The sequence below is a fragment of the Thalassophryne amazonica genome, chromosome 11, assembly GCF_902500255.1.
Source record: "Thalassophryne amazonica chromosome 11, fThaAma1.1, whole genome shotgun sequence".
Classification (NCBI taxonomy): Eukaryota; Metazoa; Chordata; class Actinopteri; order Batrachoidiformes; family Batrachoididae; genus Thalassophryne; species Thalassophryne amazonica.
The window spans coordinates 75,758,954-75,784,365 of NC_047113.1; the positions used below are offsets into that span (position 1 = coordinate 75,758,954).

The 25,412-nt window shown below is 38.9% G+C and overlaps 1 protein-coding gene and 1 long non-coding RNA gene across 2 annotated transcripts; one reads left to right on the forward strand and one right to left on the reverse strand.

The window, feature by feature from the left end:
- Positions 1-301: 301 nt before the first annotated feature.
- Positions 302-25,190, forward strand: srp72 (signal recognition particle 72). Its single transcript, XM_034182191.1, has 19 exons — positions 302-451; positions 1,411-1,531; positions 1,732-1,852; positions 2,389-2,532; positions 7,627-7,738; positions 7,898-7,929; positions 8,711-8,835; positions 15,933-15,990; positions 16,097-16,228; positions 16,320-16,448; positions 17,071-17,143; positions 17,398-17,462; positions 17,762-17,857; positions 19,077-19,180; positions 19,477-19,554; positions 21,070-21,207; positions 22,184-22,221; positions 22,413-22,572; positions 24,813-25,190. Exons 1-19 carry the CDS (start codon positions 352-354, stop codon positions 24,991-24,993), a joined length of 2,007 nt encoding a protein of 668 aa, XP_034038082.1. The 5' UTR covers positions 302-351; the 3' UTR covers positions 24,994-25,190.
- Positions 6,944-20,877, reverse strand: LOC117520861. The gene is made up of 3 exons (XR_004563785.1): positions 20,867-20,877; positions 18,244-18,248; positions 6,944-7,050 (listed from the first exon to the last, which is right to left on the reverse strand). It is a non-coding gene; the product is annotated as an uncharacterized LOC117520861 (long non-coding RNA).
- Positions 25,191-25,412: the final 222 nt, after the last annotated feature.

The following is a 25,412-nucleotide window of genomic DNA, read 5'->3' on the forward strand; positions in this document are numbered from 1 at the left end:
AGACCAAAATTCCCGGTATCGCCCACCTCTAACCACCACCACCACCATAAAAAACAGCGTCACTGTCCAAATATTTATGGATCTCACTGTGTGTAAAAACAAAAAAATGAGTTGGGAAAAATAAAATAACTGGCAGTTCTACGAAAATACAAGCAGTCTATGAATGCATCATTTTCGTATAGTGCATTATATATTATTACACTTTTCCCCAAATATTTGCCTATAATAATAATAATAATAATAATAATAATAACAATGATGATGACAATAATAATAATAATAATAATAACTATGACAAATTATTAGCGGAAGTTAACTGTTTTTGCTTCCGCCTGTGAGAACACAGCGAAAATGGCGAGTGGAGGATCTGTTGTGGCTTCACTGTGGACCGAAGTGAACCGCTGTGGACAAAACGGAGACTACACCAGAGCGCTCAAAGCTTTGAATAAAAGTAGGACTTTATGTCTGCCAGTGTTACTCCCAGAAGCACAGCGTGTGGGTTACTCCGCAGAAGTAACGTTTAGCGGCGTTCACTTGCTTTGCTAATGTCAGGGGCAGCTACTACCACATGGCTAGGCTAACGTAATCTATATACTTATTTTGTTGCAAACTATTTAAACCAAACTCTTGCTTTTCTCAGTTCGTGAAGATAACTTTGACTAAATGGGCCCTAAGGCGGAGAGATACTTTGTTGAAGGCATATGTCGTGGGTACGGATGCATGACGTGTCTCTATCTGGTGTTCTGACAGATTCTGTGACCCGATAGATTTTGTTCCAGCCATTTTTTTTATTTTCTTTATTCTGCGTGTACTCGTCTACCTTTTGCTTACTGCTCACCATTATGAAGGCAGGTGGATAGTCAATTTTGCTCTTGTTTGTAAGAAAGTAAAAGTCACGGTTTTATGTGTTGCCACGTCCGCTATAAGTCAGCACTTTCTGATCTGACCCGTTGACGTATACGTATATTGGAGCTGTAGTGCTCGTTATATAATTCGCTTTGTTTACCACTCTTGTGGTATAGTTAAAATTCTGATCATTATAAAGTTATCATAGTTTCTTGTCTCTATTTTTTACTGTACTAAAATGTACAAGACAGTGAGTTTTGTGTACTGTTACTCACCTGTTTGTTGAAGTTGCAGGACCTCCCAAACTAGTTAACAAAAGAAAAAAAGCTATTTGTAGTGCAGAAAACATGTGAATTTCTTTCAAGTAAAACATTCACCACAGATTGATTTCTGTCTAATCAGTGTGAATGATGTAATTATGTATCAAATCGCGATCGGTGTATCCTGAAATGTATTGTCTTGTGTGTCCTTCTGTAGTAAAGTCAACGCTTGGTGTGTAGCAAGCGTCGACTTTTTCTTAAATGGTTTTGGGTTGCTACTAACATCTTCATCTTCTGTTTACAGTTTTGCACGAAGCCAGAGACGATGTGACGGCTCTTCACTGTAAAGTTGTTTGCCTTATTCAGAATGGCAGCTTCAAAGAAGCATTGAATGTTATGAACACGCATTCTAAAGTGCTTAACAGGTAAAAAGAAACTTGTGCCTCACACTCTCGCCCCTTTTTTTTTTTTATTCTTACAAATGTGTGACATTGGGGAAGCGCATTCCTGCACAGCAAGAAGCAATTTTTTTGGGGGGGGGAGTATTTTTCACCAAAGTAGTATGACATTATCATTAGTAAATATAATGTCCTGTGTCTTTTAAAGAGATTGTTCTCTTTCTCAGTGAGGTTGTGTTTGAGAAGGCGTACTGTGAATACCGACTGAACAGAGTGGAAAGTGCTCTGAAGACCATTGAAAGCGCTCCCAAGCAAACAGACAAAATAAAGGAACTTTATGGTCAAGTGGTAAGACAGTTTTTCCCAGAAACAGAATTTATGGAACCATGGGACGAAATATGTGATGTTGATATCTAACAGTGTTAATTTATTTGCAGTAATTGTTTTCTGTGGGCAAAAAAGAAAAAAATTGAAAGCAGTAATTGGTCATTTAAGAACACAACTTTTGGATTTGTTTTAGTAATCTCTTTGAGCTTTATTAATTCTGTGATCAATAAGCAGACTCTTTGAAAGTAACCGTGAACACGACAAGATTTCCATTATTAAGAGTCTGTGTATTAATTAATAGCATTAATACCAAAACATTTAATGTATTAGTATAATGTTGAGTTGAAATGATTAGCAAATAAGTTACGATTGTGAGGCAGCTGCTGCATAATTTGTTGTGGATAATAGTGTTTGAACCAAATCGAATGGGTCAGCCGTCAACTATAACAAGTTGCGGTGTTCGTAATCTTTACAAGAAGCATTTTGTGTCTCCTGTTCCTTCCTGAATGTGGACATCTGGTGACTGAATTGTGTGTGTGTTTGTGTGTCCTGGCCAGCTGTACAGATTGGAACGCTACAATGAGTGTAAGACTGTCTACACAGATCTGATCAGGAATTCTCAGGATGAGTACGAAGAGGAGAGGAAGACCAACCTCTCTGCTGTGGTGGCTGCAATGAGTCAGTGGGAGAACAGCTCCTTGGTAAACACTACTGCGAACATTAACATGGACCTTTTTTATGTTGCAGGGTTTTTGTGGGTCCTTAAAGTCTTGTATCTGTCAATGTGAATGTTAAGGCCTCAGTTGGTTGACATTGTTGTTTGTTTGTTTGTTTATATATATATATATATATATATATATATATATATATAAAATCAGTTATGTGCAGTGAGGTGATGGCTGGTGAGGCACTGACTTCATCACAATCAGATTTACAAACATATGAACCCCACAGAATAGCTTATTCACCATTTGAGTGGCAGCAGTTAATGAGTTATGTTTAAAAGCTCATATCAGCATTCTTTACACATACAAACTGTAGTACACAAAAAAGCACATTTAATAAAAAAAATGTTATTATGGTCTTACCTTTACTTATAAATGAAGTCCACATGTGCCGCTCCTTCTGAACAAAAGCATCGATGACTAGTTTGTAAGTGTTCCTTATCTTCAGTTTTAAAGTCTCTCTGTCTCAGTGGAGATCACTGCCAGGGAAGAAAGTCCTCCTTTCTGGCTTTGAATGTGAGTGGTTGACTGTTCGTGTTTGATGAGAACATTCTTCAGGTCACAATATCTCATCTGAGTCCAGACAGTCACAAGTTGAAAAAAGAAGGCAGCAGAAAAGGCGTTTTCTTGGTGCACATCCACACAGCCAGCCTTTACGTGTGTCCCACTCCATTTGGAAAGAGCAGGTCTTTTGTTCTTTAGTTTAGAAAATTGTTTGTTTGGATTTTTTAATCCTCCATTCTGAAAGTAAAATAAATGGACAATGGCTTTTAACTTGCTAACTGTAAATTGTAGCTTGCTGTCACTTACAGGTGCTGGTCATATAATTAGAATATCATGAAAAGGTTGATTTATTTCAGTAAATCCATTCAAAAAGTGAAACATATATTATATTCATTCATTACACACAGACTAATATATTTCAAGTGTTTATTTATTTTATGATTATAACTGACAACTAATGAAAATCCCAAATTCAGTATCTCAGAAAATTAGAATATTGTGAAAAAGTTGGTGTCACACTCTAATCAGCTAATTAACTCCAAACACCTGCAAAGGCCTTTAACTGGACTCTAGTTCTGTAGGCTACACAATCATGGGGAAGACTGCTGACTTGATGTCTTGCCTGGGCTAAAGACAGAAAGGACTGGACTGCTGAGTGGTCCAAAGTTATGTTCTCTGATGAAAGTAAATGTTGCATTTCCTTTGGAAATCAAGGTCCTAGAGTCTGGAGGAAGAGAGGAGAGGCACAGAATCCATGTTGCTTGAGGTCCAGTGTAAAGTTTCCACAGTCAGTGATGGTTTGGGGTGCCATGTCATCTGCTGGTGTTGGTCCACTGTGTTTTCTGTGGTCCAAGGTCAACGCAGCCGTCTACCAGGAAGTTGTAGAGCACTTCATGCTTCCTGCTGCTGAACAACTTTATGGAGATGCAGATTTCATTTTTTTTAACAGGACTTGGCATCTGCATGCAGTGTCAAAGCTACCAGTACCTGGTTTAAGGACCATGGTATCCCTATTCTTAATTGGCCAGCAAACCTGCCTGACCTTTAACCAAATAGTCTATGGGGTATTGTGAAGAGGAAGATGCAACACGCCAGACCCAACGAGGCAGAAGAGCTGAGGGCCACTATCAGAGCAACCTGGGCTCTCACACCACCTAAGCACTGCCACAGACTGATGGACTCCATGCCACGCAGCATTGCTGTAGTAATTCAGGCAAAAGGAGCCCCAACTACATATTGAGTGCTGTACATGCTCATACTTTTCATGTTCATATTTTTCAGTTGGCCAACATTTCTAAAATTCCTTTTTTTGTATTGGTCTTAAATAATATTCTAATTTTCTGAGATACTGAATTTGGGATTTTCATTAGTTGTCAGTTATAATCATCAAAATTAAAGGAAATATGTAAACACTTGAAATATATCAGTCTGTGTGTAATGAATGAATATATTTCACTTCTTCAATGGAATTACTGAAATAAAACAACTTTTCATGATATTCTAATTATGTGACCAGCACCTGTATTCTGCAGCTGAGGAGTTGCTGGAAGAAGAATCCCTGGGATCACTAGTGCCCCCTAACATGAGGCAGGAGAACTGTGTGCCTCACCTAGTGCCTTTTTGCAGCCGTCTTGTGATCGCTCAGCACACAAAACACATTACACACATACAGTTGTTGACAAATAAAACACTATACTTTATGTACATCAGCTAAACTATGGAATTTAAGTTCATATAACCAAAGTGTTTGACCATTTTAAGAGCGTACAGACATACAGTGAGACAGTCTCACTGCACGGCATTCCAGTTAGCCCAGTGATTGTGCAATCCATGGTGTGGCACGGTTGGCTGCTGCTTCACCGCACGTCTCTTCTCAATATTTGAGTGGCAAATGTGAAAATTCAGTGATTTTTGAATAAAAATAATCTAAAACAGGTGAAGTTAAAAGGAAAATAACTTTTTAGTACAAGTCACTGGATAAATATAACTATTTATTTTTTCATTTTACATTTTTTTTCTTTCCATGACAGGTGAGGCTGTGCCTCTCCTGACTGCATGTCACTCGTGTGTGTGTGTGTGTGTGTGTGTGTGTAGGTGTAGGTGTTATGGTACACAGATTTCAAGGTTCATGTTCAGTTCTTTGTAAAAATTGATTCTTGAAAAAAATATTTCCTGAATTGCTTGTGCTCCTTTTGATACTGAGTTTTTGCTGAAAGTCTGATCATGTGTTTTCCATGTGTAGACGGTGCTGAAAAAGCCAGTCGCCCACTCAGTTAATGAGACCTGATTTTACTTTGAGCTACCTGAAAATGCCTGTGAATGACTTAAAATGAAACAGTTAAATTTTGATCCAAGTGGTTCAGGTGTCATATTGGCTCAATAACAGCTTAGTTCAATCTGCAGCATGGACATGCAATTTTGAAATGGATTATTTTATCTCATATCATAGAACTTCATTGTTTTGAATCTGCACAGCTGTGAGTGACATATTTATTCTACCATACCATACCAACTTTATTGATAAAGCACTTTAACACAGCCACTGCTGACACAAAGTGCTGTACACTAAAACATCCATTAAGACACATTTAAATAAATAAATAAGAAGTACAATTTAAAAACTAAGTCTCGCTGGAGCCGAAAGCCAAGGAGAAAAAAATAAGCTTTTAAACAAACTTTAAAAATGGGAAATGAAGGGTCCTCTCTCACAGACAAGGGCAAGCTGTTTCATAATTTAGTAGCAGCAATAGAAAAGGCCTTGTCCCTTCTGAGCTTCCTTCTGGATCTCGGTACTTCCAGGAGCTGCTGGTCAGCTGACCTGAGAGACCGACATGGTACATAAAGATGAAGAAGCTCAGAGAGGTAAGGCGGGGCAATACTGTGAAGAAAAACGAACATAAGAATTTTAAAATGTACCCTAAAACATACAGGCAGCCAATGAAGTGAGACCAACACAGAAGATATATGATCTAGCTTTTGAGTTCCTGTCAAAAGTCTTGCAGCAGCATTTTGAACTAACTGCAGACGCGAAAGTAACGACTGATTGACTCCCACATGAAGTGTATTACAATAATTCAGCCGAGATTAAATAAAAGCATGGATCACTGTCTCAAAGTGCTGTCTGGACAAAAAAGATTTCACAGTCGCTAACCACCTTAAATGATAAAAACTGGACTTAACCACAGCTTTAATTTGGCTGTCCCATTTTAAAATCACTGTCCACCTTAAAACCAAGGTTATTAATTACAGGTCTAAAATAAACCTCCAAACGTCCTAAGGCAATAGAGGAGGACTCACAGGGGCCATTGGATCCAAACACGATCACCTCTGTTTTCTTTTCATTAAAATTTAAAAAGTTCAAGGCCAGCCAAGCTTTAATGTCCTGTGGGCATACCAAGAGCTGTTTTACAGAACTCCTCTGGGCATACCAAGAGCTGTTTTATAGAACCTATAGATCCTTCTGCCTTAAGTGGAGATAAATTTGGCAGTCATCAGCATAGCAATGAAATGAAATCCCACGCCGTCTAAGGATGGAACCCAGAGGCAGTAAATACAATGAAAAAAGTAGTGGCCCAAGAATCTAACCCTGTGGGACTTCACATAACACCAAAGCTGCAGATGATTCTCAACCATGAATATGCACAGAAAAGCTTCTCTCTACCAAATAAGAGCTGAACCATTCAAGTGCAATGCCACCGATACCAACTACATGATATAATCAAGATAATAAAATGTCATGGTCCACTGTATTGAAGGCAGCAGTTAATTCAAGCAAAACCAAAACAACGTGGTTGCCAGAATCACACGCATGAAGGATGTCATTAAAAATCCTTTTTGAAAAAAACATACTCTGTGCTATGAAGGGTTTTAAAACCTGACTGAAAAACCTCCATGATGCCATTCTCATCTAAAAACTGCTTCAACTGACAAAAAACAATTTTCTCTAAAACCTTAGAAAGAAAAGACAGCTTGGAAATGGGCCTATAATTACTATTGAATATTGTTCAATCAGTTTACATGCATTGCTGTGCAGTTTCAAATTTTGCATAATTGTGTCCTTGCTGTGGTTTGACATCTGTCATAAATGGAAATTTGTTGTGATGGAAATGAGTATAATTTTTTTTCTTGCTACCACTTCCATCACTCTGAAAATATATAATGAGTATATGGCCTTTTTGTTCTATTCATCCTTAAAATTGCACTCAAAATGCACCATTTGCTACCTCAGTTTCAAAAAATTTTCCAGGGGAAAACCCCCACGGACCCCCACCTTTTGGGGGGGTTAACCCCTTCCCACAGCCTTCCCAGCATTGGTGCTCAGAGTCCGATAGTTTCAGATCTTTTGACCTCAGCCAACTTGCATGGCTGGAATAAGAAAAGGTTTTCTATTAAAAGGTGTATTCTGCATACAGTCGCATGTGTACTATACAGTTCAATACAAATACATGTATTGTGACACCTCTAATACACACACACACACACACATATATATATATACACACACACACACATTTTTTTGCAGGCAAGTGACTCTGCTTGTTGTGCTTTATCCCTTCATGACTACAGGAGGATCTTGGTCTTCCTGAGTCGACCTACGAGCTGTGCTACAATGCTGCCTGCACTCTGATTGGCCAAGGACAGCTGACAGAGGCTCTCAGTAAAGTACAGCAAGCAGAAGGTCAGTCCCACAAGGACCATAAGTGGAAATGGGGTCATCCTCATCGATTACTAATACATTTTATGGTTGTCGTCGTCAAAATCCAGTTTTCTTCGGGCATGTCTGTGATGTTTCCTTTACATAGTCTTTGAACTGACAACTGTTTTCTTTCTTTTGCAGAACTTTGTAGAGTTTCATTGGCAGATGATTCCGTAAGTGTTTTGCTTTAAAAACTCTCATGCACATACACATGCCAGTAAAACAAACAACAACAACAACAAAAAAAAAACAGGCGATGACTGCATTTACAGTATAATTTGTAGAGTTGATACATTTATGTTTGGAGCTGCCATGCGTTCTGTGTGAGGGTAAATACTAACTTATACAGGTTACAGACATCACATTTATATCTCTCTTTTTCCGTCTGCATCAGAAGCTCAAAGTAAAATTACAGTGATTCCTCACATTCACCTTGACACACTCACACACAGATATCAGGGTGCTGCCATGTAAGGCCCTCACTACACACACACACACACCGGGAGCAACTGGGGTTAAGGGCTTTGCCCAAGGGCCCACATCGATTTTCAGGTCTGGCTGGGTTTTGAATCAAGGATCCTCTGGTCTGAAGCCCAATGCTTAAACCACTGTCTAATGTATTCCAGAAAGGGCCAAGAGGGTGCAGGTTTTCTTTGCAGCCACTGACTCCAGCAGGTGATTTCACTGATGAACATCATTTTGAGCAGATGGGATCAGTTCATCAGTGAACTCACCTGCTGGAGTCGATGGCTGCAAAGAAAACCTGCACCCTCTTGACTCTTTCTGGAATAGTTTGGACACCACTGCACTAGATCATCACCTCCCCATTTTCTGAAAGAAAGTCTTTGTTTTGTATAAAATGCATTTGTTCATTGACTCATTTCTTGTGTCTGCTCTTAATCTGGCTAATTTTTTCCGGGTTAACCTCTGTTACTTCTGTTTGGACCTGTACAGGATGTAACTGAGGAAGACATTGAGTCAGAACTTGCTGTTATCCATTCTCAAATGGCTTACATTATGCAGTTACAAGGTCGGATAGAGGAGGCGCTACAACTCTATAACCAGGTCATCAAGCTCAAGTGAGTCAAACGCTGTGTTCAGGCTCCGCCCCTCGTTCAGTCACGAGAAATACACACTTTCAAAAAAAAAAAACTCAGCTGCATCACAACATTAATTTACTCATGACATCTTCTTTGTTTCATATTCAATAACATGTATTTCATACATGCAGGTGTTCTAGGGTTTTTTTTTGAACATCTGAGTAGTTTGTTTTCAGACTTTTATTTTCAGGAGAAGCTTTTGGCAGCTAACTGACCAGCCACCGCTGCTAGACGTAGACGGGGTTTAGCTTTTCCACAGGCTCTGTGGGTTTTTGCACTGGAACATGTTGCTAGCACTCTTAAGTAGAGTTTGTAATACCAGGTAGAGTTGACACTTTCGCACAGATATTCATTATTTACAAGTTATGTCAGCAAATTCATGGTAACATCTCCTGAACTGTTTAATTTCTTCACAAATCAATCAGTTTTTATCCCTCGCTGGCCAAACTCCCAAAGGGGGATTATGTCAAGGCGAGTTCCACCTGTCTGTCTGTCTGTCTGTCTGTCCTCCCAAAGGATTTATGGCCTTTAATTAAAAAAATAGACTCTGTTTAGCCTTTATTTAACCAGGTTAGTCCCATTGAGATTAAAAATGTATTTTGCAAGGGAGACCTGGCCAAGAGGGCAGCAGCATAATTACAACAAATAAAATACACAACATCTCAGCATTAAAACAATTTCACATAAAACATTTACATACAGACAAAGTAGACTGCAGTGATTTCACTAGAGCTTTAAACTCATTTAGTCACAAGAGCTTGAAGGTGAAGTTCAGACTGTAATTTGTTCCAGGTATTAGGTGCTGAAAACCTAAAACCTTTCTTGCCCAGTTCAGTTCTTACTTTTCGGACAGCAAATTGTAGAACACCCATTGAACGAAAATTATAGCTTTCATGCTTTCTTATTAAAAGACTAGACAAATATGATGGGATACTGCCCAAAATGGCTTTGTAAATAAAAACATAACAATAAGTGAGGCATCGGACGGATAAAGAAGTCCAGTTAACTTTAGCATAGAGAATGCAATGATGAGTAAGTGGGCGACAGTTGGTAATGAATCTTAGTTCCCCATGGTACACACTATCAAACCTTGAAAGACAGTGAGCAGAAGCATTCATGTACAACACATCTCCATAATCAACAACAGGCAAGAAGGTTGTTTCCACGAATCTTCTTTTTACACTAAAAGAAAAACAGCACTTATTTCTGTAATAAAATCCTAATAAAAGTTTCAGTTTTTTAGCAAGAAACAAAATGTGATCCTTAAAAGACAATTGGTCATCAATTAAAAATCCTAAATATTTAAAATTTGACACCAACTCAATTTGTTCACCTTTTCTTGTTAAAATTCTTTCAGACAGAGCAGATCTCATGTTTATTGAGGTAGCAAAGAACATGGATTTTGTTTTATCTGCATTTAGTACATGTTGCAGATGGCACAGCTGTTCCTGCATTTTATCAAATGCGTGCTGTAAATACTGAAAGGCTTTAGCAGGAGTGGGTCCTAGACAGTATATGACACTGTCATCAGCAGAAAAATGAAAAGCTGAATTTGGAATATTTTGTTCTAGATTGTTTATATAAAAGGTGAATAGTAGGGGGCCTAATACAGATCCTTGAGGCACACCCTTTTCGCATGTAATACTTCTGACAATAGATTCTCAACTTGAACAGCCTGGGTTCTGCATGTAAGATAGTTTGCAAACCATCTAACTGCTTGCTGGGAAAAACCAATAGGTGAAAGACGACTGATTAAAATATTATGGTCGACAGTGTCAAAGGGTTTTGAAAAATCAATAAACAAGGACATACAGCATTTTTTTTTTTTTGTCAAGAGCTCAGTAATATCATTTACCTTCATGGCAGCAGTTGTAGTACAGTGAGTTTTGCGGAAACCTGACGGAAATTGTGACGGAATTGAATTGGTAGCCAAAAAGTCTTTAACCTGATCACTGACTAGTGATTCAAACACTTTTGACAAAACACAAAGTTTGGAGATTGGTCTATAATTGTTTAAAATACAAGGGTCCCCTCCTTTAAAAGTGGGATAACAAAGGCAGATTTCCAGTCCAGGGGTATTTCATTTGAAATCAGAGTAAGGTTGAAAATATAGCACAACGGATTGGCTATAATTTCTACTGCCAAATAAAAAAACAAAAACGGTTGTACATGATCTGGGCCGGCTGGTTTTCTAGTATTAAGCCCTTTTAGAGTTCTCAAAACCTCTGTTGTGGTAAAAGTCGTAAATGTAAGGGCTGGATAATGCTTAGAGTTTCTTCAAGAGCCAATGACACATCAGAATTATCAGAGTTATACAGGAAACCAGAGGAGATAAAATGATTATTGAAATAATTTAGCACTTCATCTCTATCACTTACTCTGAGACCATCAGTGAGTATGTTAGGTGGAAGATTAACTGAGTTAGAGCAAGCAGATAATGATTTCACAGCTTTCCAGAACTTTTGTGGGTTTTTCAGACTTTCTGTTGTTGAACAAAAATAAAATTCAGACTTAGCTTTTCACATAAGAGAGGTAAATTTATTTCTCAATTGTCTAAAAATCAACCAATCTGATTCTAAGCCTGACTTACGTGCCCTGGCCCAAGCTGCATTTCGCTCATGCAATACATCTGACAAATGTGGTGTAAACCATGGATTATCACATCCTTTGACTCTGAATTTGTGGAAAGGAGCATGTTTATTCACTATATTTAGAAAATTTCATGAAAATACTTCCAGGCCAATTTGACATAATCAAAAAGTGCATTTCTGTCCCAATTAAAAAGATACAAGTCATGCAAAAAAGCTTGCAATTCAAGTAATTTCATGTTGCATTTTTCCACAAAACGAGGTTTACTCTTAGGAATCCTGGTGTCTCGCACTACAGCTACTACACAATGATCACTAACATTATTTTCAAAAACACCTGATGCAACAAACTTAAAAGGCATATTTGTTAAAATTAAGTTAATGAGTGTAGATTTATGAATACATTTTGGATTGGCTCTCATAGGAACGTTTAATAGTTGTGTAAGGTTTAAAGATTCACGTTGTGCCTTCAATGGATCAGATGCAGATGCAAGCCAATCCCAGTTCAAATCACCAATCAACAAGATGTCATTGTATTTCAGTTCTGCCAGAAGTTTCTGTGAAGGCTCTCAGTTGTCCATGTGGTTTCCATAGTAGAGAAGCTTCAATCTTCGACTGGACTGGGTTGCTTGACGCGAGGACGTTTCGCTTCTAATCGCAGAAGCTTCCTCAGCTAAATTTCTTGCTCTGGTAGTCTGACTTCTGTCTTGACTCTTGTAGAGAAGAACAAACAGAAGCCAGCAAAAGCTGGAGTTTTAAACCTAACAAGACCGCTCCTACTGAGAGGCAGACTGCTATTGGCCAGTGACTAACAATTGCTCTAATTAGCACCTATTGTACTCTAGTAAGCACCCTCCTAACGATGGAGCTACTCCACCTCCTTTTCTTTGTCGTTCAGCACGGTGGACATTATAACCATTAATGAAAATATCCTTATCATGCACAGATTGCTTAAGCCAGGTTTCAGATATTACTACAATATCAGCATTTGTTGAGGTTACCCAGATCTTAATCATATCCAACTTAGGGAGCAAACTCTGAACATTTACATGAATAATACCAAGACCTGATCTAGCTTTAAAATCTGCAGGTGTAAAGCATTGTGTAGATGTTTCAGAGCCTGGATTAGACTCAACATTTCCTGCTGGCAATGACAATAATATTACTAAAAATTTGTTTTTAGTGTTACAGTATTTAAGTTCTGCATTTAGGTTGGAACATGGAATGCTTACAAATGTGGAAGATAACTGTGACACTAAAATGATTTCTCAGAATAAAAATACAATACAGTCAAATTGGAGGAGGATGTGGCTGCTAACAGGATGGGCTCCGCATGGTCTAGCATGAAAACCATTGTAGGCCAGGGGGGCACTAAGAATAAGAGCCATCTGTGGTTGGAAGCTTTTAGCTCTGACACTGAGTTAGCCAGTGCTTTTAACAGTTTTTATAACCGTTTTAGCACTGTGGATTTTAACTCTGAGATTCAGGAACTGAAGGATGAGCTTGTGGACACTCAGCACTTTAATATTGAACTAAAAGATGTAGAAAAAGCCTTTTACAAAATTAAAGTTAACAAAAGTCCAGGTCCTGACAGAGTGTGTGGGCGTCTGTTAAAGACATGTGCATCAGTACTCAGCCCTATCTTTCATTCAATTTTTAATATGTCTTTGAAGGAACAAACTATTCCAAAAATATGGAAAGAAGCTGATACAGTCCCTGTCCCCAAATCTAGTTGCTCAAAGACCTTGAATGAATATAGGCCTGTTGCACTTACATCAATTGTAATGAAAATCTTTGAAAAATTTGTATGAACTGAAATCTTACGGTTGGTGGAGGGGGAGCTTGACCCTTTACAGTTTGCATACAGGCTGCACAGGGGAGTTGAGGATGCCACAGCCACTTTATTGAATCTTGTTTTGAACCTCCTGGATGGGCACAAAGCCCATGCCAGGCTTTTATTCGTGGATTTTACCTCAGCTTTTAACACCATCCAGCCCCATATTTTAACTAATAGGCTTTTAGATCATTTTAACTTGAGTAAGAATCTAGTGGGGTGGATTCTGAACTTTTTATCTGACAGGACACAGAGTGAGAGTCAGTGGTGTTTTATCTGATCCTGTTTGTACTTCCACTGGTTCACCACTTGTCAAAGCAAGTATGAGAACAGATTCATTTTAAAATATGCAGATGACTCTGTCATTGTGAGCTTGCTGAAGGATGGGGAAAGTGGCCATGGGCCGATTGTCCATGACTTTGTTGAGTGGTGTGAGGCCTCTCACCTCATACTAAATGTGTCCAAAACCAAGGACATGGTCATGGACTTCAGGAAGAGTGGTCAAACTCATAGCATGACCACCTCAAACAAAGGTGAGACTGTAGGGCAGGTCACCACATACAAATACCTTGGAACTGTAATTGACTCTGGACTGACCTTTGTAGCCAACTGCGAGGAAGTCTTCAAGAAAGGACAGCAGCGCCTGTACTGTCTCAGGAAACTGGCTGTTTTTAATGTTGATTGAACTCTTATATCCTTGTTCTATCGTGCTTTTATTGAGTCCATTTTATCATTTTCTTTAGTGGCTTGGTTTGGGTCATTATCTATGACGAACAGGAACTCTCTAAACAAGATAGTTACATGGGCGAGTAAGCTGACTGGGCAACCACAGCTGAGCCTAGAGTCACTGTACATCAGACAGTTACAGCAGCTCGGCTCTAGTATCAGCCAGGACCAATCCCACCCTCTGAACTCTCTGTTTGTGCTCCTGCCGTCTGCTCCGATATTTTCTGTTCCAAAATGTAGAACAAAGAGATTTAAAAACAGTTTTGTTCCTGCAGCAATATCTGTGCTAAACAAAAATCAGCGCCACTAAGAACAATTGACTCTGAACACTTTAAGTCCTGGTTTGTTTTTACTGTTTATTCATGTTGTATTGTATGTATGAGTGCATGGTTTGGGGATGCCCCTCTCTTCTGAACTGCAAACCTAATTTACCTACGGGTACGAATAAAGGAACCTGACCTGACCTGATAAGAATGAATAGGCTCTACAATTGTATGAAGCCATTTATCTTTATCGAAAGTCACACAAATCTCTATTTTAATACAGTTGAAGTTGTTTTATAATTGCTACTAATAGGAAATGTAGAAATATCAAAGTTGTCAAACTGCCCATCCTGAAATAACACACCTTGAGAACAAGCTTTATCCAACCCATTTGAGACACCAGTGAGACCAACAGCATAAAACACATTATTTGTGACATGGTGATAAAATATTGTTTTTACCAATATTGAAAAAATTAGTAAACAAAACTGAGGTCTGAAAATTAGTAACTTGTGAGCTGGAAGGTTGAAAGCTACCAGACAGGCTAAGAATCACCAATCAGGTTGAGGGCCACCAGGCAGGTTGAAAGCTACAAATTGAGGGCCAGCATACGGGTCAAAGGCGAGCAGGCAAGTCGAAGGCTAGCTGACACAACAAAGGCTAGCTGGTAGATTGAAAGCTAGCAGGCAGGTTGATGGCTAGCAGGCAGGTTGATGGCTAGCTGGCAGGTTGAGAGCTAGCAGGCAGGTAGAAGGCTAGCAGGCAGGTTGAGGGCTAGCTGGCAGGTTGAAGGCTAGCTGGGAAGTTGAGAGCCAGCCAGCAGCCAAGCTGAAGGCCAGCAACCAGGCCAAGAGCCAGTTGGCAAGCTGAGGATCAGCAGGCAGGTTAAAGATTCATGAGTGGGTGCCTGCATTCTGAACTCAATTCCTCTCACATTTTTGGTAGGAATTTTAGAAAACGTGGGACATGTCCTTGTTATAGGTTGGTAATACACATATTGTAATATTATACAAGATTTACACATTTTGTCAGAGTTATGGCACTTGATTAACAAACCGAGACAGTGCCAGTTACAAGAGTTGATGTCTGCATTCTGAAATCAACTATCACATATCTTGAAATGTTAGCAGAATGTAACAAGTACTAAAGCAGTATTTGCCAGCAGGGGATATTGTGCTCTCAGAGCACTCTTGTTCAACACTGCCACAGTGGCTGTGTGCGCCCCCTAGTGGCATGGAGTACAATGAGAAAAATTTTGTAAAGGTGTGTGTGGTACAGTGTTGACACTCAATCAGAGACCTGTTATTTCACTTTTTTTAATCTCTAATCTTATCTGTATTCTGGCAAATTTTATCTTTTCAGCTAGTCTTTGTGTGTTAAGATTAACAATAAAATGATAATAACAGTAAAACATACTTTTACTGCAATTCATCTGTTTGTGTGTATCTGGTGCAGTGGTGCTGCACAGTGGTCAAGAATACACATTTAGTGGTCTTTGACCGTATACCATGCTGGAGTTCTTGCACAAACTTACAAAGAGAAGTGAGCGAACTCTAACATCTCGAAATAAAAGCAGGGATGACTGCAATAATGCACACACACCTGTACAGTTTGAATCTTGTTCATGCTTAAACTCAAGCGTGTGATTGTCTGATTTGTTTTCAGGCCAACAGATGTGGGGCTGCTCGCTGTGACAGCCAACAACATCATTACCATAAACAAGGTGGGTGGACACTTTTTTCCCCGCTCTCAGCCACACGTCCTATTTGTCTACGACAGCGTCTCTTTAACAGCAAGTGACCACTTTCATCATCACGTTTCTCTGCCAGGACCAAAATGTGTTTGACTCGAAGAAAAAAGTGAAGCTGACTAATGCTGAGGGTGTTGAATACAAGCTGGCGAAGAAGCAGCTTCAGGCCATCGAGTTTAACAAAGCCCTGCTGGCCATGCACACTAACCAGGTACAGCTGCATGGCTCACTTTAGTCAGAAAGCAAAGGTTTTAGTCCCGTTTGCATGCATAGTAACGTCAGTGATTGTGAATTATTAACAGGCTGAACAGTGCAGGAAACTGTCCTCCAGTCTTCAGTCCCAGAACCCGGGTCACCCACAGCCAGTCTTGATCCAGGTTGCTCAGTTGTGTCGGGAGAAGCAGCACAGCAAGGCAATCGAGCTGCTCCAGGTAAAAACGATTCTGTCACATCTTGTTGATGTGAATCGCATGATGTTAAAACAAGAAACTGTTCTCCTTTTATTCCTGCATACATAAAGGTCAAAGGTTAAATTGAAGCACTAAGTCTGCTCATGTTTGTGAGATTTATCCCCACTCAACAACATGACAAACATATATACATATGCTGTACTATAAGTGAATGGTTCTCAACCTGGGGGCTGGGACACTCTAATGGCATTGTCAGATTAAAATATAGGGTTGTGAGAATTTTAATAGGGATAACTTTCAAAATAAAAGGCTTATTTTTAAGCTTTCTGTAAAACTTACATTTTGGACAGTTTTGCTTCTTTGGATCTGTAAAAAAGTATTTAAATAACTTGTGAACTGTTTGGGTGTGTCACATGATTACATTAACAATTAGATTTTATTGGTGTAATTGACATTCGTGCTTTTAAATTTTATTTATTCCTCCCTGCATGTGCCCTGGGCTGCCGCTACCGTTTGAGCTGTAGAATGTGATTTATCGTTTGAATGGTTACAGATTGTCTTCAGTGTTCTTTACCTTTGCAAAGATGACAGCTAATGCGTCATTCTTTTGTTTTTGTTTCCTTCTACACCCCCCCACCCCCAGCAATTCTCAGATCAGCATCCAGAGAGTGCGTCTGGCATCAAGCTGACAATGGCACAACTGTATTTAGTACAAGGTGCTGTGGTGTTTTCTAATTTAACAATATGATATACAGTAAATTAAGAGCAGACACTTGGCACATAATTTTAAAAGTTGCAAGTGAAGTTTTTGCTAAAATTTTCATTTCTTTAGTTTGTATAATGATCTCTGTCCAATGAATGTCTCCTTTTCTGTTTGTAGGGTTTTTATTGTTTGTTTCTCACATGTGGGTCACGTTCCTGATGGGAATTGTTTTCTGGTTTAGTAAAAGAGTTTGTTTTTGGTCCTCAGCTCATGTTACAAAAGCCTGTGATATTCTGAGGTCCATAGACGAATTCACGTACAAACCAGGAATGGTGAGTCTGAATGTTGTACGCTGGAAATAACACACTGGTGTTTCATTGGTCTGGTGTCAGAGTAACACCTGCTGATTTTTTTTATTTTTATTTTTATTTATTTTATTTATTTATTTATTTTGTGTGTGTGTGTCTGTGTCTGTGTCTGTGTCTGTGTCTGTGTGTGTGTGTGTGTGTGTGTGTGTGTGTGTGTGTGTGTGTGTGTGTGTGTGTGTGTGTGTGTGTGTGTGTGTGTGTGTGTGTGTGTGTGTGTGTGTCCTTGTTTCCCTTCATGTCATAAATCTAAACTGTGTCCTCAGGTATCAGCTCTTGTCACGATGTACTCCCACGAAGAAGACATAGACAGCGCAATAGATGTTTTCAGCCAGGCCATTCTGCACTACCAGAGTGAACAGGTTGGTCTTTGGCTTGCTGCCATGGTGACCTGGATAAGCAGCAGAAAATGAATGAATAACAAAACATTGTGGTAGAACTAAAACCACTGAACATTACGGTCACATTATCTAATTATTATTATTATTTATTTATTTCATCAAATCATCAGCAAATTTTGAGGCAAGGTTCTACTTCTGAGAAATTCATGAATTTTTCATCAGTAATTTGTTGACAATAAGTTACAATTGCACACTTCAAAATAAAGTGCAGTAACTCATTCAAAGAACTGTTGGGGATATTTTAGAATGACCTAAAAAAAAATGTTTTTTTTTTTTTTAACGTGATAGATTTTATTTTTAACTTTCAGTACTTTGTAAATATGTTTTCTTCACAACATTTCTCAAACACCAACTTTATTCTCATATTTTTCCTTCCAAAACATGGTTTTATATATATATATATATATATCTGACAAAAGGGGGGGGTTATATTATTATTATTATGATGATCATCATCATCATAATAAGGAATTCCATCTATCCATTATTTGGTCCCCCACCTTACAAACATTATTCAAGCAGTTTTTAAAAAGGCTCAAATCCGCCACTAGAAGAGGTGAAGTGCAAAGTTTCACTTATTTAACTTATTTTTAATAAATGAATTATATTATTTATTTATGGTCTTCAGATTTTAACTGATAATTTTCTATTAAATTAATTGGGCTGACTTTAGAAAAGTACTTGTTTTTTGTTTATCATTTGGGCCTTTTTTTGTTTGTGTTTGTTTTTTGCTGCATTTCCATTAAATTGATCTGTGTACAGTATAGGTAAGTTCTGACCTGTAGGGGGAGGCATTGAGCTGTTGGTAAACCCTGCTTACTGCTCTGCTTGTTATATTTACTCATTCATTTTCTGAACTCTCTTAGTCCTCATAATATTGGAACAGGTGTTTGAGCCTCAAATGTTGTTTTCCCTGGTTGCCTTTAACAGTTCACTGCAGATGACAGAACGCCGACGGCTTCTCTTTGAAACATACAGAAACGTTACAGCAGTGAAATTATTATTTGTTTTAACAGAGAACAGCTGAGGAGACATTTCAAAAAAGGACAACTCTTGCAGGCCACCACCTTATTTCATGCTGTGGACATGTTGTTTTTTTGTTGTTGTATTTTTATATAATAATGTAAACCAGCATATGAAGTGTGTGACGTCTAAATGTTTGCTGTTTCCTCTTCCTCAGCCTGGATCCACTTTACACTTGGCTCTCGTACGAGAAGCTGCCAATTACAAATTGAAGCACGGGCGGAAAAAAGAAGCCATCAGTGACCTGGAGCAGCTGTGGAAGTGAGTTCCAGCTCCGCGCAGACACACACTGATTCATAGTGTGAAGAAAGAAAAAAAACTCACCGCTTCTTAGAGGTCACGGGTCAAATACTTCAGGTGTTCATCAGGCACTTCAGTAGCTTGATGACGATTAACTTGTGAATCAGAATCTAAGAAAATCAGCTCATTTTAAAGCAAAATATTCAGCTTTGTGTTTATGACAAAATGCCCTCACGTTTGTTTGTTTTTCTTTGTTACAGGAGTTGCAATTCTTTCTTTCACAATCAACTTTGATTTTTGTGTTTTTCTGAAAACAGACAAAACACCAATGATGTTCACACACTGGCAAAACTCATCTCTGCGTACTCTCTGGTGGACACGGATAAAGCCAAATCGTATCCTTTTGCCTGCTGGTCAAAAAAAGTGTCTTGAACATCTGAGGAACAGCAAGTTGGCGGCGTGCATGTGGAGTCGCAGAAGATTTTGTGAGCTCTGACACGCCAGCAGATAAGAGGAACTCTGGAAGACCAGACAGAGAGGAACTCTGGAAGACCAGACAGATTAAAGTACAGATTTATTACTAGAGCACCGCGCTCATTGAGCACAAACCTTCACCAACACTACTTTCAAATTCCACAAAATTTCACCTTGGAAAAATTTTCAAGGTCAAAGTCCTGTTAGAAGTGGCTTTTCATAAGCTAAAGTAAATGTGATCAAATCTCTGGAGGAGGTATTTAATTCATGCACTTGAATCTGTTTTTTTAACTGTGTTGTCAGGTTTTGTTTGTTTTTTTTTTTTGTTTATTTGGGGTTTTTTCCCAAGTTTTTCAGTTTCTGAATTCTTTTCCAGATGGTTTTCACAGAACATTGGTTATCTCTGCCATGCAATTTGTCATTGCTTTTTGGCATTTGTTTTCTGACTGATAGCTGGAACGCAAACAGGCATAAAATTGGAACCTCCATCCAATTTTGGTGGTGTAGGCAGTGGTGGGCACAGCTAACCAAAAGGTTAGCTTCAATAACCGCTAATGACCTAACTGTGAAAAGTTAGCTTTTATAACGCTAAACCGATAAACCACCAAAAAATTTAGCGGAAGCTACAGCTAACCGCTAACTTTCAGTATTGTCTCCGGTGCACTCTCAGCTACTGACAAGCCAGTTTTGAGTTTAAGCACCGCAGACGCTTCTGATTAGAATCAAAGACGATCACAAGCCCAACACAACCAACAAGCCAGCACTTCAGTCTTTGTGCGCTCTGCCCACTGCTGTAAAAAAGACTCTTTTTCCATTCACAGCATATAGCACTCCAGCCATGAGGACATCCGCCTCATGGCCTCAAGGAAAAGCATGGTTGACTTATGTTTTTGATTTATAAACCAAATTCATCCAGATAGTTTAACTACATTAATGTCAAGTCTGTCATTTGTGCAAAGTGAAAATATAACACATAGCTTTTAATATTAAAATAATGCACTAATTCTGAAGTTTTGACCATTAACACACACAGATGCCAAAATGCGTTATGGGTAAACTGAGCCTCCGCTCAACACTGATTGGTTGATTCATTATATGTGAAAACCAACACACAAATTAACGTGTGTCTTGGTTTTTACAAATAAATGCATATTTGTAAAATGTCTTTTTTTTCATTTGTTAAAAAAAAGGCATTTGCAAAACTGAAAATTCTGTTTGTTGTGATTCAGCAACAACCGTGTGATATAATCGGGCTTCATTCACACTGCCATCCAGTAGATGGGTCAAAATGCATAGAACACTGCCATCTACTATCAGTTTTTGTTTGCTGTACAAAATATGCATCTGTCAAAGCACTGAGTGGTTGTGCTTGACATTTGGGGCGTGTACGTGCTGTGTAATGAGCGGTACAATGAAGTCCTTAGCAGTTCTTGCAGATTAAGCAAACACCTCCCATCTCCAGACACCATGTCCTTCAACGTGGACGTGGATGAGCTGGAGAACTCTCATGGAGCCACATTTGTTAGGAAGAAGGCTGCAAAAGTCACAGGAGAAAACCTTCCCAAAGAGCAAAGGTAAACGTGTGTGACAGCACTTAATGTTCGTTGTTGCTTCGTAACCAATTGTCTGCTGATGCCTTTTGATTTAGTCTGTGAAATAATTCTGCCAAACACAACTCTGGAATAAATTTGAACAAATTTACAATAATATAAAGCGGGCAGAGCATTCCAGAAGCTGGAGATGTTGAATGTGTTTGATTTCTATTTTGGTGATTTGTTAATTATTAAAATGTGCTTATTGTGTTTAAATTAAAAAAAATGTATTTCTTAAGCCGGCTGGCCATTACACGCACTCACTATGATACGATGCGCTCATGTTGTATCAATGTAATACAGTACTGTAGACATAATAAACATAATTCTGCTATGTGTGCAAAAGATAAAATTATTTCTGATGTTTGATTAGTTAATTTGTGTGTGTTGTTCCAAGTGCACACAGAGACTTCAGATATAAAATAACACATTGTGTGATGGATGTTGTTGGGCATTTGTGGATAATGATAATAAAAGCAAATATATTTATTGGGCATTGAATAGATGCTTGTCCAACGCTGGGTTGGTCTGATTTCATCAGCATGCACATTCACAACACAGGTGCTGTGCACACGCTGCAGGACAACTTGTGTTTCTGTACGATGGTAGCAAAATGCACATTCGTATTGCATCATCGTGGAACGAGTAAGCGGCTGGCTTTAGACTGATGCAAAACTATTTTTACCAATACAGTGTACAAGCCAGTGGGTGGAGCCATAGTTTGACAGAAATGTAGTGGAGCGGGGGCAGAGAGTAATTCAGGAACCGTCGTTCATATTGGAATGTTCGGTTAAACGTCTAGTTAGCTCGCTGATTGTTCCATTATTGGTGTCATCTTCACACGCGGGTTCAACATTTTCAAATGTTACTGAAGATGCAAATGAATCTGAGTTAGAAAGACAAGTTTAAATGTCTCTGTCACCTCGTAGAGCCTAAAATGTTTATTCTGTGTTTACAGCAAAGGAGAGATCAAAAAGAAGAAGAAGAAAAAGAAAGGTAGAGTCCAAATTCACCTGTTGGATCATAGGTTTATTTCATCTACTTTCATGCTGTTTAAAGACTTAAAATGTGTTTAAACCTCAGATATCCAGCTTTTTTTTTTTCTTTTTTTTTTTTAAGTGTACGTGTTTACTGCACACCCCTCTGTACCGCCGCCCTCCAGTGTTCAGCTTCTGTCATCTTTTCAGGCAAACTACCCAAGAACTATGACCCTAAAGTGGCCCCTGACCCCGAGAGGTGGCTGCCCATGAGGGAGCGTTCATACTACAGAGGAAAGAAGAAAGGAAAGAAGAAGGAGCAAATAGGCAAAGGCACACAGGGAGCGATGGCGGGAGCATCGGCTGAGCTGTAAGTGAACGGAATCGAACACACACATCAGCTATGCAGGTGCAGTCAGCTCCATCTGGAAGTAAATGTTTATTAATCACAGGCCTCAGAATTTAATGTTTTTTAAAATACAGTTAAAAGAACTGCACAAGTCACCCTCATTATGTCTGATATATAGTGTAGTCCACTAGATGGCAGTTTCTATTCATTTTTTTTAATATTTTAAATTAACTTTTCAACAAAAATGTTAAAAGTTACAATTACAAAACACAACAACAATAATAATAATAAAAAGAGCCAAACACTGAACTAAGAAATTTTTCTTCAGAATAAGAGAAAAGATGGCATTATGGCATTATTTAAAAAAAAAAAAAAACTGAATTATATATTTTTTTACTTTATCACACTGGCCATCTCTACTCTGAGTAAACATACTTTTTTAACAGTGTATTTGAGTTTTTTATGCAAAAGAATATACACAAATATACATTAAAACAATTGAACAAACAAAAATAATGTGCACTTAAAAAAGCTCTCGAGTCCATGAGCGTCCTTCCAGATGTTGTATGATGGTCCTGTCAGAATGCAGTATAAGGCTGTGGATCTGTACAGGGTGTAAATATTCTATCCCAGTTTCATATGGTAAATAAGACAAATCTTTGTTCTCGACATACTGAATGAATCGCCCCCACGTGTTCTGAAATGTCAAATTTATCTCTTAAAGAATACGTGATTTCCCCCCAATGGAAGGCATAGAGAAACTTCTTTGAGCCATTTTGAAATACTCTCTCACTCATCTTTAACTGCTTACTCCAACAGTCACGGGGGGCTAGAGCATATCCTAGCAGTCAGAGGGTGTGAGGCGAGGTTCACCCTGGACAGGACACCAGTCTGTCACATATAGACAAACAAACACATCCACACACACCTACGGACAGTTTAAAGTTTCCAAACCACCTAACCTGCATGTCTTTGGATGTGGGAGGAAGCCAGAGCACCCGGAGGGAACACAGGGAGAACGTGCAAACTCCACACAGAAAGGCCACAGGTGGGAATCGATCCCATGACCTTCTCACCGTGAAGCAACAGTGCTAACCCCTAAGCCACTGTGCTGCTATGCTTCTGACTTGTGGAAACTAAATTGAGAAGGGTTTGTGACGGGTTGAGACGCCGCGATGTCTCTGTGACTATTATGAGAGAAAATTTGTCACATGAATTTTTTGAACATGTTCAAAATTTCAGCAACACAATAGCAAGGCTCTGTGATGAAATTGAGAATCGCTGTGAACGTTTAGAGACATTTTGGAAAATCCCTCGTTAATACTGTTCGCAATTTGTCCGCCAGCAGTTGGAGCCCAGTGAGATACCAGCTTAAGAAGTACTTGCCATACAAATAGTCTGAATTGTCTTGTCCTGTGCTCATGCATATTCTGTTTATGTAAAACCTCTTCACTGAGTGGGAACAATACAAAAAGGAAAAGAAGTGAAGATTTTTACCAAGACCAAAATGTGGAAATGACAAATTAGAGGTTGGTTTTATATTCTTTGGCGACAATTTTAGTATGCCAAAACTAAATACTAGCGGATGAACCTTCTTGTTGTGAGACAACAGTGCTAACCACTAAGCCACCATGCTGCCCACTTTGCAATATTCTGTTTGCCGATCTTTTTCCATGAGAGAGCGATCATTCTCTTCGTTTGTAGTATATTTACAAAGATTTTCTCATAGCGGTTAATGTGATGTCCTTCAGGGTATCAACCCAACAGAAACCGTTTTGGTTCCAGCTCCAGTCTCACTGACATCTGCATTTTTTTGGACATAACGATAGACAATGGAACACTGTACCCTTGTCTTCTCCTAATGATGTTGCATATTTTCTTTTCTCAATGTGCTGATGGGGCGACGCCCTCTAGTGACGATCTGTCCCTGCTGATTCCGTCAGCTGCTTTGGCTCCTGTCAGGCTCTAACCAAAAAAAAAAAAGCATTTTTTATGTCTTTTGTTAAATTTTCTCATATATATATATATATATATATATATATGGAGTTTAATGTCCCACTCATGATTGTCCACAGTGTCGAGTCACATGTTTTCATGGCTGTGCTGCGTTTTTAATGATACATGTTGCATGTGTGTGTTGACTGTGAACCGCCACTGCGTTAGTTCAGTGTGTGAATTTAATTTAATTTATATTAAAAGTTTTTCCGTAATTAACAGCCTTCAGAACAAACTCAGTATTTTCTGCTCTTTATTTGCTCCAGGGATGCGAGTAAGACAGCCAGTAGTCCCCCGACCTCCCCGAGACCGGGTTCTGCGTCCGGCTCATCCTCAGCCGCTGCCAGTAACGTGGTTCCTCCACGGCAGCAGAAACCTGCAACATCGGGGGGCACTCGCAAGAAAACAATACAGAAGAAGAAGAAGGGGGGCAAAGGAGGCTGGTAGTCAAACAAAGACCACAAGGACAAAGAATGACCTGTTTGTCCCCCCCCCCATTTGTAATTCTTTTTATAGGACAAAAGAGGAGGTGGTCCCCAGCTTTCATCAGACCGGCTATTTAAAAGGACAATTCTACCAAAATAAATGGTTCCTGAAGTGCATTTGATTTACTTTAAGGTCACAGTAAAATGAACCTAAGAAAATCTTGACAGTTTGGTTCTTGTTTTTTGTCATCAGCAGGAATTCAGGATTCCGTCATAATTATTTAATTTGGGTATATAAACCTATAAAATGATGCCAAATTCATTCAGTCCAGTCTTAATGTTGAAGTATTTCAGATACTTAAAATGAAAGTGGAAATTTTTTGTGAAGGCCAGATTTTATTTTAATCGGTAAAGGTACTATTTCATTGGGCTGCGAAGGTG

What these genes read in the sequence shown, in the direction of transcription:
- srp72 (XM_034182191.1), top strand. Translation starts at nt 352, where the DNA reads ATGGCGAGTGGAGGATCTGTTGTGGCTTCACTGTGGACCGAAGTGAAC. An exon ending in GCTCAAAGCTTTGAATAAAA is followed by an intron (nt 452 to 1,410) that starts GTAGGACTTTAT and finishes TTCTGTTTACAG; the next exon opens with TTTTGCACGAAGCCAGAGAC. An exon ending in ACAACTGTATTTAGTACAAG is followed by an intron (nt 17,144 to 17,397) that starts GTGCTGTGGTGT and finishes TTTGGTCCTCAG; the next exon opens with CTCATGTTACAAAAGCCTGT.